The sequence below is a fragment of the Pezoporus wallicus genome, unplaced genomic scaffold, assembly GCF_028554395.1.
Source record: "Pezoporus wallicus isolate ANWC-B61680 ecotype Strahan unplaced genomic scaffold, APGP_CSIRO_Pwel_v1 contig_7073, whole genome shotgun sequence".
NCBI lineage: Eukaryota > Metazoa > Chordata > Aves > Psittaciformes > Psittacidae > Pezoporus > Pezoporus wallicus.
In genome coordinates, this window is record NW_026641326.1 from 2,066,164 (window position 1) to 2,079,519 (window position 13,356).

General features: G+C 45.9%; 1 protein-coding gene across 6 annotated transcripts in view; it reads right to left on the reverse strand.

Annotated features, from left to right (window-relative positions):
* Window positions 1-5,878: 5,878 nt before the first annotated feature.
* The window catches only part of FRMD4B (FERM domain containing 4B), a 138,590-nt gene continuing 131,112 nt past the window's right edge, over window positions 5,879-13,356 (reverse strand). For 5 of the 6 annotated variants that reach the window (XM_057422935.1, XM_057422936.1, XM_057422937.1 and 2 more), the window contains 6 exons: window positions 12,706-12,762; window positions 11,242-11,389; window positions 10,195-10,320; window positions 8,252-9,057; window positions 7,483-7,615; window positions 5,879-6,079 (listed from right to left, as the gene is read on the reverse strand). In XM_057422935.1, coding sequence (XP_057278918.1) covers window positions 5,959-6,079; window positions 7,483-7,615; window positions 8,252-9,057; window positions 10,195-10,320; window positions 11,242-11,389; window positions 12,706-12,762 — 1,391 coding nt within the window. In that variant the 3' untranslated portion in view covers window positions 5,879-5,958. The remainder of the gene's footprint in view (window positions 6,080-7,482; window positions 7,616-8,251; window positions 9,058-10,194; window positions 10,321-11,241; window positions 11,390-12,705; window positions 12,763-13,356) is intronic. The other variant, XM_057422940.1, reaches the window with a different exon arrangement.

The following is a 13,356-nucleotide window of genomic DNA, read 5'->3' on the forward strand; positions in this document are numbered from 1 at the left end:
GTTTCTTCTAGAGTTACTCCATGAGCCCTGGTTGGCTGCAAACTCTTCTCCATCTGCAGCTCTTTGATGGCATTCTAAACATTAAATATGAGACTGTCGCCTGCTGTGCTTAACACAGGCAGGAGATGCCCAGGGAGGCACAGCACATCCCTTTGCAGTCAAGGACTTGCTGAAGGACTTATGGTGATTCCCTTCATGAAGGACAGACACGGATAACAAAGTTGAGTGGATGGCAAGGAGCTTCTTCCTGGTTAAAGGTCTTGCTCCTCTTTCATGAAGGGCCCAACATCTGTGTCCTCCTGGGCATGTCTGACTCCATCCCTTCTTCCAAGGGGGAAACATCACATCAGGTTTGACTTGCTGCGTCAAAGCATGGGGTAATTGTCTTTGATGATAAATCCTGTCCTGCCAGGTGATCCATATGGTCCTGAATCTGTGTTTAACAGCTGCGAGGGGAAGGTCCTGCCAGACAAGGCAAGAGGCTGTGCATCAGACAGGGTAGCATGGGCATCACAGTGATGCTGGGAATAGGAGGAAGCATCTTTGGGAAGCTCAGCCAGGCACTGCAGATACACTGCCCTGGCACAAAAGGGTGCTTGAACAATTTGTGACAGGGTGGGGCAGGAGGGAGCCAAACAGGAGGGAAAGAGGGTGGATGACAATACAGCAAAGGCACAATTGCCTCTTGTTCCTCTGTCGAGGCCTACAGTGGGGATCAACCTCAGGTCCCACCCATAGGTCCCAGTGCTGGAGTCAGACTTGGAGAGCAATCAGAGTTTCCAGTCCCAGTCATGCATCGGTGGAGGAAAGACCATTGCTGGAACCACCGGCCACAAACCCATCTTACACAGTTTATACCTGAAAACACAAACTGACAGGATGCAGGTCCATTTGCTCACTACTTGGTGAAACAGCAAACACCCGTATGTGCAGAGTCACCCGAATTGCATAAATCCAAATGCTGAGTCTAACGAAGGCTGTGTTGGGTGGGAAAACATGGGCTGCTGCCAGATTTAAACTGTATGACCCTTCCCCTGCTCTACACAAACACCACATTCATTGTTTCGCTTGACTGGAAAGCCAAATTATCCCCAGCTGATCCAAGGAACAACACTGGGCTCTGCATGCTGTGGTGCCAGAAGCCTGGTGCCTTCAGCTAGAGAACAAGGAGGGGATGCGGCAGTGAGAGACACGATGCCCACCGCAGTGCAATGAGAAAACGCACACAAAGCTGTTTATGTCTTCACATAAAATACCTTCCACTGTATTTATCTCAAACAGCTGCAAAAAGTGAGACCTAATCTATAAATCGGTCCAGGAAGCTTTTGTAACCAACAAGACAAAACATTCCTAAGGACATGGATTTTTTCTCCTAGCACAAGATCCCTGGGTAAAGAAAAATCCATGGAAAACAGATAGTTGGGCTTAAACTAATAACCGTTAAATGAGATAAACACGAGGTTTGTTCCTATTTGCTATTTGTGTGAGGTCCTGCTATAGCCGGAGCTCTGAGCTTTCTGCCTTAGAAACCTATTAAACACGATAGGAAAGCACACAGGAGACCGCAGAACAGTGCAGGAAGCAGAAATCTTCCTCCGGGGGGCCTGAACTCACCCAGGAAGCGCCGAGCAAGTGCAGGGACAGGGACAGGGACAGGCTCAGGGCCGCGCTCCTGCATGAACCGCAAAGCCCAGGAGAGGGAGCAAACCTGCATCCCTCACAGGGTTTACTGCAGGCGTTTCGGGGCCGGCGGGAAGGCCTCTAACGCACCGGGAGCTGGGGAGCCCGGTGCAGAGCCCTGCTGCAAGGCTGCTCTGTTTGAGCTGAACAAGTTCAAACCTGCAGGAGTCACTTCATGCATTGAGCCACCCTGGCCGACAAGTTTCACCTGAGTGCACTCAGGTTTGTGATCTTCAAACAGCTGCTGTGCTCGGGGAAGGGGCCCTGGACCGAGCTCCATAGAATAATAGAATCGTTAGGGTTGGACAGGACCTTAAGATCATCAAGTTCCAACCCCCTGCCGTGGGCAGGAACACCTCACACTAAACCATGTCACCCAAGGCTCTGTCCAACCTGGCTTTGAACACCACCAGAGATGGAGCATTCACAACCTCCCTGGGCAACCCATTCCAGTGCCTCACCACCCTAACAGGAAAGAATTTCCTCCTCAGTTCTGACCTTCACCCCTCTCCAGTCCCTGCACCGGAGGAATGTCAGGCCTCAGCGTCCTGTAGGGCTTATGGCAGCTCCCATGGGAGTTTGTGCTCCCGTATCTCCAGGTATTTCTGTTCAAAACAGCAGAGAAGCAGGAGGCAGCAATTAAAACCATCAGGCACAGTGCCCTAGTGCCTTAAGAATTCCTGGCAAGGACTGTTTTTAGTTCTTCATCCGTCAACTAAAGAGCACTCAGAAATGCTCCATTACATTCCATTTTATGTGGGTTTTTATTTCCCCTCATCTCATCGCTGGCATGTTCTACCTTCTAAAGAGAAACATTTGTAAAACCGAGCACTGTGGGTCTGTGGGTGTTTTACATTGTGGGTTTTTCCACCTCTTGGCTTTGCTCTGGATCGTCCTAAATACGAATTCAAAGCATTTCTTCAAACTGGAAAGCCCCGGAAGGATTTCAGGAGTGCTCCTCTCGTCAATGGTGCTGGTCAGTCACTAGAGGTCCTCAGTGACCCTGGTGAGGACGCGCTGCGGTTGAGCTGCAGAGCACACGGATGAGACAGGAAGCCAAACAAAGCACCGATAATTTGTATTTCAGCTGTGAACAAATATGATAATCGTTACAAGCACGTCTTTATTACCTCTTCAGCGTCGTTATACAGACCTGGTCTCTGGGAATAGCGGTACACACACATCAGAACACTGCTCCAGAGATGCAATACAGTAAGCTGGAAGTCTGCAAAAGGTAGAGACAAGGGTCCTGGGGAACAACTGGCAATGATCAGGTGCTGCAGAAGCTGTGCAGCATCACCAGCTCCATTGGTGGTGATGGGCTGGAGGTCCCATTGGGAGGCTGTGACCTCCCTCTCCTTCCTTGTGACACCCAAAGGCTGACCCCAGCCCTTTACTACCCAATCCAGAAGCTGAATCTTTTTATTCTCTCCTGTTCTGAGCCTCCTTCTTCACTCCATGTTTCATCACAGTCTCCAAGAGCAGAGCTCTTGCAGGGCCAGGCATGCACAGGAGGACAAGTGGATTTACAAGTGCTGTACCTGCCCCTGTACCACCCTTCATTTCCAGCTCCTCTGCAGCTCTGCCACCGGAAGCTTCAACCAGGCTCTAAACTGGTTTCATGCTACTATTCCCAAATATAGCAAACCACCCTCAACCCAAACCCACCTCTAATTCCCATCTTCTCAACATCATCATCCAAAATTGTCCTGGCCCTGTCTGAGCAAGCCAGGAGGCCAGGCCAAGTGCCAGTGCTGTGCCAACACGGATGTGTTAGGGCTGAGCTAAATCCTGAACACTAACAGAAAAGCCAATACAAAACTCAATGGCTACAGCACTAAGGAATTCAAACAATGCTCTTAACAGGGCACAGACCTTATTGCACACCTCATTTCCTTTTTTAAATGAAAAGCTTTGAGAGTGATGATAAATAACCACCAGCCTGAACCAATACCGTGAGTTCTGGATAAGGTACTGGACTTTGTACCACTCAAACTCCTGCTCACAACACTGATGTTTTATAACAGCAGCAAGCATGATTCAATGAACAAAGAATCTGAGAACAGATAAACATGGAGAAATGGAGAAGTATGACAACATGGGGGTATTTTCAATGGGCAAGTTCTTGTTAACAGCTATTTTCACCCTCAACTTGGGCATAAGCATAAAATTCAGTGGGGGTGAAGCTCACTGATGGCACAAAAAGTAGGAAGCGATGAATAACTGAGAAGATGAATAACTGAGGAGACTGAATAACCCCAGCTGCTGGTGACAAGGGTGCAAAGGCAGTTGTACATCTAGAAAGAACTATGTCCAGAGGCCACCTTTGTCTGTGTATCACTGCCTGGCTAAGGCTGGGCAGCAGGATCTAGGTATACTGACCTTCCCACAGTGATGCTGAATGATCCCAGATCCCTCAGGACAGGTGTGCAGAGAGGACCCTGCAAAGGCACCAATCCCCATTCCTCCCTCCCCTTTACCATCAGATTCACTTACAGACATGTTTTGGGAGGGTCTGACCTTCCCTGGGCCAAGCTTCCAGCAGCCAAAGCCACTGACCCTCTGAACCCAGCCTAAAGTCCACAGGCCAAAATAAATCAGACCACAGTAATTTACCCTCTCTTAAAGCCCTGAAATAACACACACTGCACTTTCCCAAGTGCTCGAGTAGAAACAGGAGGAATGCTGAAGTGGTTTTGGTAGCACACTTTTCAGTTTATTGACCTATACAAAATAATAGGTCTAAAAAGTTCAGAAGTAGTAAAAGAATAAGCAAAAAGAGCTCTCGCGTTTCTAGAAGGCTATACAAATATGCAAAACCAAGGAAATAAGTTATTTTTTTGTTTGTTTTTTTTTTTGTTCCTTGAATTCCAAATGTCAACTCTAATAATACAAACGACTAAGTACCAGCTTAACAAGTGTATCCTTTCTGTATATATTACATGCTCTGGAATATTGGTAAAAAACGTCAAAAAAGTTTTATCAGAAACGTCTCTATTCACAATATGCACAAGGAGTAACTAACCCTTTGTATAAAAGAAAAGAGCACCATTTATGGAATCCTGAAGCACAGTACAGCTGAGAAATGAGAGAGAAGTCATCCTATGCAAACGAGCCGCTGGAAATCAAGGAAGATAACCCATGCCAATTTGTTCCTACAGATGAGGTAGGTTTATCCCTCTTAGATCAAGACTGCAGCCGCACTTTTTCTTCCTACACAAATGGCTTTGTGGGAATGCTGTTCTGTCACTTAGTGACTCTGCAACGCACCTGGCAGTTCAGATGACTCACGGTACAATCCTAATGCCCCTCATTTTAAGGCACCCACTTGGCTGGTTTGTGTTTGCATCCACCTTAAAATACTGGCCATACAATCAAACTGTTCATGTGAATGCTGCGGATCCCCCATTCACTTGTGACAGCAAAACGCTATTGTCACCTGATGAACAGGGGATCACTGTGCAGCCACTGTGAGAATTTGCCTATGCCTTACACAGTGAAGTTGTACCATGTCAATAGATGGGAGGTTATTACTTACAACCTTAGCATGGAAAAGAGAGTTCAAAGTTTACTGCTTCCGTTGCCAAAATCCACAACCGCCTACAGTTTTACATGACATATTGTGTCAGCAAATCCTCTTCTTCCCAGAACTTGCCTGTGGTGCTAACAAACACTCTTAACAACACCCCAAAAACGGATACACTCATTCAAACCTCCATAACAATTATAAACAAAAAAGAACCCAGCCTTCCTTCAAGTAATGTTCCAATACTGATTAAGTCACCCTTTGCGTCACTCACACACACAGCATCTATCCTTCATAAGCTTATGAAAGTCCTTCCAGGTCATCATAAGCCATGGCAGAATACACTTCTTCCTCTTCTTTCAGACATCACAACTGTGCTCATAGAATTCCTGTTTTTTCCATAAAAGTCTCCTTTTCACATTTGTTTGTGGTTTTATTTTTTTATTTCTGAGGTTTGCCTTCAACAGTCTTTCCAAAAAGTGCTTGCTAAGTAGAAATACTTCAACCAAGTGCTGCATCTAGTCAAAGATCAAACTGTGGCTTGCCTTTGCTCATGTAGGCTACCTGGATTCAGAAAGAAACGTCAATCATGATAAGACACTGTCATTTTCTGTAAGTCCCTTTTAGTGCTGAATTTTTTTTTTCAAAGTAAGCAGCCTGCCCCCTTTTGGAAGTCCCATCCAAGATATTTCTCAGTGTCACAGTATGTTGTGCAAGGCACACAAGGGTACGAATGCGGGGCTGCAGGCGGGCTACACAAGCGTCCCGGGCTTTGAATCCTCATGCCAGAATAACCTCTGCTCGTTGCTGTGCAAGTCTTCTTCCAACTGGCTCCCCTCACCATCACCCAGTTGGCTCATCCCTGCATACACTCTGGAAGAGACACAGTACCAAAGATCAATGAGAGCTGAGGGTCTTCCCTACACCCCTAAGTGCTGCACAACTCCCTTGGGGTTAAAGTAGTGCTGGTTCCTGCAAACCCACCCCCAGTGTAATCTGGATCCAAACACAAACCCGGTTTTTGTGCTGTAATTAGTAAAATTGTGTGCAACAGGCTCTCAGCTGCTCAGAATTGTCAAGATTGTAGGGTGCATTAATTGCTCGTTTGCCATAATCACATTATAACAGAGAATAAAACAGATGAATGATCAGATAAGTGATTCAGAATATGGAAAATTAATACCTAATAAACCCCATTTAGATAAAGCTGCCAAAAGAAGCAGTTTTCAAAGCCCAATTTTAGGAAATTAAGAAATTAGTAGAAACTGTATTTTTAAACCCTGTTGGTGTAGATCTTTTAAATCACTGCAATAAAAAAGCCCCTGGCATTTAGCTTAGATCCAGCAGAAGCTTTTCCATCTTTTACTTACACTTTCATTTATTTTAAAACAACCAAAATCAGAATTTCAGTACTTTCACACAAAGCCTGGCAGCAAGCACAAACTGCAGACCCCAAAGCAGGAGGCAAACAAGGGGGGTACTTACTATGGCTGGGTACATTAGCCTAAGTTTACTTAATGCAATGGCATTTATGGGGGCAGAGCCATTCCCGTGGGAAGGAGGTCTCTGTCCTCACTGGTAATAATCAGTGTATGACAGTGGGGGTGAAGACACCAAAAACCACTAAGTAGAAGCAGCAAGAGAACTGCAGGAATCTGTGAGGACAGAGCAGACCCTGGGCTTCCTGATGTCCTCAGGAGAGCCCACATGAACAGGGTGGCTCTGAAAGCAGCAGTGCATCCTGCCCGGTTTCTGGGTTAAGCTCTGCCAAGGGAGATGCGGCAGTGCCTTTGAACACCAGCACTCAGACATGAGGTTGAAAGAGGTCTTTCCTTTCCTTGTTTTAACAAAGGTTTATCAGCACAGGCACTACGACAGCACTGTGTCCTGCCGCACTGGTGATGAGGTGTGCAGGAGAGACCTCCTGTCACATAGGACAAGAGGGACTGGGGTCAATGGGTGCTCTGCATCTAACACTGCTCTGAACATCACAGCTACCCGAGAATGCAGGATCTTCAATGATCCAGCATCAGCCGAAGGAAAGACTGTGCAACAAATGAGTTTATCCTTCACTAGGGCTGCCTCCCTGGTGGTACAGCTGCAAGTCTTCTCTGTGCGGAGTGATTTACTCCACATAGAGCAGAGTTGCTCTCACGAAGTCTATTTTGTATTTACTCTTATCCTGGCCCTTTGAAATCAAGCTGATTTTCTCAGAAGTCTTAACAGCCTGTGAAACGCAGCAGGAAAGGCAGAAAATACTGACAGACTCCACTCACCTGCTCTGCAAAGGAAAGTTGCCATAGACATTCCCATAACAGCTGGCATAAGAGGAATGAGACAGCGTATCGTAGTCCGAAAGTCCCAATGCAAGTGGGTTTCGCCAGTTCCCAGCAGCACTTGCAGAAGATCCTGGAATTAAAAAAGCCCAAACAATTGCAGCAAATCAGATCTTTCTTCAGCAACAATTCTCATGAGCGATCTCTATGGGTCTCTGCAGGACACACAAGCTGACAATGCAAACAAGAAAATAGGCTTTTGTGGCAGGGGGATGGAACCGAATGATTTTTAAGGTCCCTTCCTACCCAAACCATCCTGTGATTCTGATTTACAAGCCATACAGGGAGACAAGCGCTATGCCGCCAAGTGCTGTTTTGGAGCTAGGGAATCTCTTTTAAAAGACTTTCTGACCAACTCAGTGATGCCCATGGTACTGTATTTCAGAAGCCGTCATGGCAACTGCATTTACATGGCATGAAGTTTTGCATATTGTTTTTAGTTGGTAAACAAGCTTGTTTGAAACACATATGGCTCTTTGTGCATCTTTGGACTACTGCCTTTATAAAGAGTCAAAGGCAGTTTTACCAACCAGCAAAGTCTTTCTTCTCAAGCATAGAAGAAGAACCTATTCAGTTCCTCATCTACCTTTCAGGACAGAGCTCTAGCCTTGTTTCTATTCTGACTTCATCATGGCAGCAGAGGGGGACAGAATCTGATGCACAACAGGGACTTAGAAAAACACTCAGCACAGAAGAAACCAGATATTACCTGAAGAGAAAGATGACACCCGACTGCTAGGAGAGCATGGAACCTGCAGACCAGCAAAGCCCAAACTCCTCTGGGATCCTCTGTCAGACTCAAAGCCTGCCTGCAGGCTATGACCCTGCTCCTTTTGACTGGAGGCACGTTGGTACCAACCACGGAGATGCTCTGCTACTAAGGCCTTGTGAATGTTTTTGGTTATATGCTCCGTTTTAGCAACTTGCTTCTTTGGAAGCCTCAGGGTTGCATATGGGTTGTGCGGTACTCTGTCCACTTCATCCTCATGGTAGGACCTGAATTCCCTGTAACGGTCATATCCGTAATGTGCCGATGAGCGATAGGGAGGATTGACACTGTATTGTCCCTCCGTGTCACTCTCATAAACATATCCTCCATTGTAATAAATGTCAGATTCAGTGTATGGGGAGTATCCAGAAATATAGTAACTTGAGGAAGGCTGCTCCTGGCTTTTGTGGTAGACACCATTGCGGACCTCCTTATGGGCAAGATTTGGCATACTTCCTGAATTCGCAGCAGAAATGTTCTGTTTCTTTGACCGTCTTCGACCCCTGGTCCTGTTATCGAGTGTCTGAGTAGTGTAATACGGTTTGGGAGTAGGTGTCACGCAGTAATACTCTGTGCTTGACTGGCTAGTGTAGGATGAGCCATCATCGAGGATCTCTGTGCTGCTGCTTCGCTGGGACTTTGAGAGGGTGAAGGCTGCCTTTTCAGCAGGAGTCTCAGACAGCAGGTAGGTCTGGGATTCTAAACTTCCGCTGCGCTGCCGGCAGTGGCGTGGGGAAACATCTGGCCTGAAACAACAGATGTCTGTTGGTTAAAGGTAACCACACACACACACACAGTTTCCGAGAGCACGCAAGTCAGGCACGCTGCCCCCCAGTCACAGCACAATACAAACCCAGTCTTATCTTTCTACATAGAAAATCTGCACTGCAAGAAATTCAGCTTGGCTGAATTGTATATTTACTACAACAGTAGGAGATCTCGCGTATGAAAGTCTCTCGTGGTGAGCAAGGTTAATCTGTGACAGCGATACAGCAAAGCTCACAAACTCACTTTGCAGTGATTTACAGGAGGGCCCTCTCAGTTTGTAAGTAGGTAAAGTTTACACAAGTAACTGAGCTAGAAGCAGAACATTGGAAGATGGGCTTCCTGTGGCTCTGTCTCTCACGGCTGCACTATGCCAGCCAAACAAACTGAGAGCTCTTGATAACATTCTAAGATTTATAGCATCCCTCCTTCCCCATTAGACAGCATGGATTCTCAGCTGTCTAATAATACAGGTGAGATCACATTGGGGCTCTCTTCTCATAGTAAGGGCACTAATCGGGATCTCTCTGCTTCATCTGGCCACTTTTTTAAGAGGCTTGTAGGAATGTAATTCACAGCAGACATCTGTCAGCTCATGAATAAGTTTTTGTGGGGAGACCACTAGCTGACAGCACAAATTTATAAGCCTCACTGGCTTAGAAAATGAGGTTACAGTGGAAATGTAAAATAAATTCTGGCTATCTTACAAGTGTTTTACAGAAACCTTTTGAACAAGCATCACTTATTAAAACTCCCCATGGCTGCCTATTTATAAGGAAGTGACCCTTCTGCTATAGTCTTTCATGATCAGATAGGCAGTATTTGTGAACCAGCATCCATCTCGCTCCTAATTTTGCAGACATCCATTTGTATATGCTATTTGCCCAGGCAGGGTTTGTGCTCACATAAACACATCATAAAGCTGGTACAGGACCGTGCCAGAAGATGCTGGCTGATATTAAACTTGTGCCTCCAATATCCAGAAAAGACATTCTGAGAGCCTGACCCTGCAGCAGGGAAAGCTGTATGGCAAAGGACCCTTTGCCTTCTTAACACTATTTGCTTTTATTCTTCTGCTGCCTAAGATGGACATCACACTTAGAACAAAGCCCCCTTACTGTAAGTGGCTGCTACTGTAGGCATTGCGTGTGAGCACGGGGGTTGTAGGCATGCTTCTCCCTCCATGAGGCTGGGGTGGCCGGTCCAGAGTTCGGTAAGGGCTGCTGTGAGTCGAAAGCAGGTCCCTGTAATGAAGAGAACAATCCCAGTTAGGTTAAACAGCATGCAAGTCACAGCACACAGACTACGTGCACCCTAAGTCTTGAAAAAACAAAGTGAAGGGCAGAAAAATGAGGGAAAGGCATAGCTGCACATGCTGCTCCATAAAACCCCGGAATTGTTAAACAGGAAGAAAAACTCAACCCCTTCTTGTGCTTCAAGGGAGATCTCAGTATGACCGGTAGGACAAGCTGCTGCCAAAGGATAGAAGTATGGAATAGAACAGGCAGAGCAGCTAGAGAAGCAAAGGAACTGAGTTCTAAAATGAAGCACGTCACAGCTAAATGGTTACATATGGCTATAATTCAACTTGTGAACTTCACATGGAAGTATGCTCTGCTTATTTTGAGGGACAGACATGAAAAGTGCAAGGACATAACACTGCCCAAAACTTCAACACGTTTTTAAAGCATACCTTCAACAGCCTGTCATGCAAGAGACAGTCTGAGAAATAGGAAGATCAGTGGGAATCCTTAGACTGAAAACAACTAGCACGGGTATGGTTTGGTGTTACGTGAAGCCATTAAGCTCAGTCATCAGGAAAACTACAAGTCATTTAATACTGAAAATGAACCACAGAAATGGAGACAAAGGGTGACAGTACTGGTGGGCACAAGCAATTCCTTAAGTACAGAACTTGCTATTGAATTTCTCACCTCAAATCTCTTCACGAAGATTATGCTACCCTACCGTTTCAGAGACCATGACAACTACTTATAAACACTTTAGTTACTAAACAGGAAATGTAGCTTCCATCATCAAATCCTGTACTCACAAAGGAGTGTGGAAGCTCCACTGAGTGCCCACAGTACCAGGAGTGTGACAGGGGTAAGACAGAGCTGATGCCAGCAAGGCAGAGAGCACAGCAGCCCTGAGACGTGCCCTACCTGGAGTGTCTGGTTTCCAAGAGCTGCTCGTTTATGGATGACTTTCTGAGATGAATTCTCTCCACCCCAAGGGACTTCGGTGGAGGAAGCCTTGGAGAAAGCTGTGCCGAGCTGGGTCTCTGTGCTGCCGCAGGAAGCGATTCATTGACTGTTGGAAAGGAATATGTATTCTATTAGCAAAATCCTTGATATTTTGCCCTATATGCAAACCCGTGGCCTCTGAGCAGAAACACTGCACTAGAGAGGCAAGAGAAGTAGTGACTTTAGAAAGGCTCTCCTCTCCTGCCTGCAACTGCACTCTCTTCCACATGGACAGGACACTGTGGAGGCTCATACAAATCTCAGCACTACCGACTCCTATGGAGATTACACCCAGCTTGGAGCTGTACCAGATCACATATGGAACTTCCTTGGGAAAACACCTGTTTGGAATCTTGAAATCCTTCCCAGAGCTGAGCAGGCAAACTCAGCCTCTGCAAAGGCCAGTTCCTCTCCCTCACCTTCCAGCTCTTTAGGTGAAAATGACATTTGAAGAATTAGTTTTGAAATACAACCTGAAAGGGACTAAGTTCAAAAGCAACTGAATAAGCAAAGAACTGACAGACACATTTGGCTGAAGGCAATTGGGAAGATGCTAGTCTGATCCTTGTTCTCACTTTGCTTATGGCATAATCCAAGTCCCATCAGAGCCAACAGGAAACTCCAACTAATACATATAAATGCAGGACGAGCATCACAGAGAACACTGCAAGGGTAGGACCAGAGCCCCGGCTCTACTTCTACTCGTACAAGCAGGAATCAGCTGTAACTCCATTTTTAAATCACCAGAGGGGTTGTACAAGTCTAAAACTGGGACAAACTGAGATCAGAATCAGGCCCTAACTGAAAAGTGAGTAATAATTTAGATAATGCTTGTCCCCAAATGATCATTATCCAGTTTAAGGGAGAGGCAAGCCAAGTCCTTTCCACCTTGTGGAACAGGGCGTGAATGTGTGTGTCTCTGGGTGTGTGTGTGAAATGAGTAAGCTGAGCAAACACTATACCCATGCAAGATGCAAGCTCACCAGGTAACGAACGTAAACAGATTGTTAATATCAGTGACTGCTCTGCTTTTTGTTAAGTTTTATAGTAGCTGTGAGAACAGAAGGGCTGAGCAAATCCTCCCCGCTGCTCATCCACCTCTGGCTAGGTCCTAGGGATGAAGTGTTTGACGCACGCAGTGGCCTCAGCTTGCAAGTTGGTCACATTAAAAAGCAACTGCCTTCTCTAGAGATGACTCATATCAGCTCACAGAGCAGAAACTTTCAATAACTAACCCATTATGAGGAAAGACTTTCCTGGTTAAGCTCTCTCTTCCTTTGCTATGAAGTATTTTGTCATTGAAAGCCACCAAAACAGCATACTAAAGGACATGAAGTCAAAGGAATGTCTCTGAACATAGGCAGAAAAGGATAAGCATCATACCATCATCACAGGTGGTGGTATCGGACAGGGAGCTGCTCTCAGATGGAATTATATCATCTATGAATGAAAACAAGCACTTTAAGCATAGGAGACCGGACATCAATTTCCAAGTACCCCATACAGTTCATTTACTACAGCTTCAGAGCCAGATGCTATTTATAATGCTGCAATCTCTATGCTTTAGCTCTTACCAGCCTGAAGACGGTCCCTGCTTTGGAGTATATCACGACTCAGTTGTGTTCACTGCAGCTCAGCAAGCTGCCTATGTAATTATCAAAGGAGAGCTTTCTTTTTCAGCTGCAGCAGAAATCGGGCCAAGATTGCAAAGGTGCTTTCCACCCAACTTCCAACAGATCTCACAGGGTGTTTCTGTGCTTCATTAGCAGTCAGGAGCCTACACAGACATGTAGATATCTTGGCTGCTAGCACCTAACCTCCTCTAGGTACACCTGAAATCCCACCAGGTAGGTATGAAATGCCTTCTGAAATCTGGCATTCACTTCCGAATGTTTCATCAGCATACAAAGTCTGTTTCAATTGAATTAAATACCAAACCAGAATAATCCACTGATTTCTATCAAGTTATTGCAAATTGCAGCAACACAGAGTGCAGTAACTGTTTTACGGACATTACACATTTCTCCTGTTTCT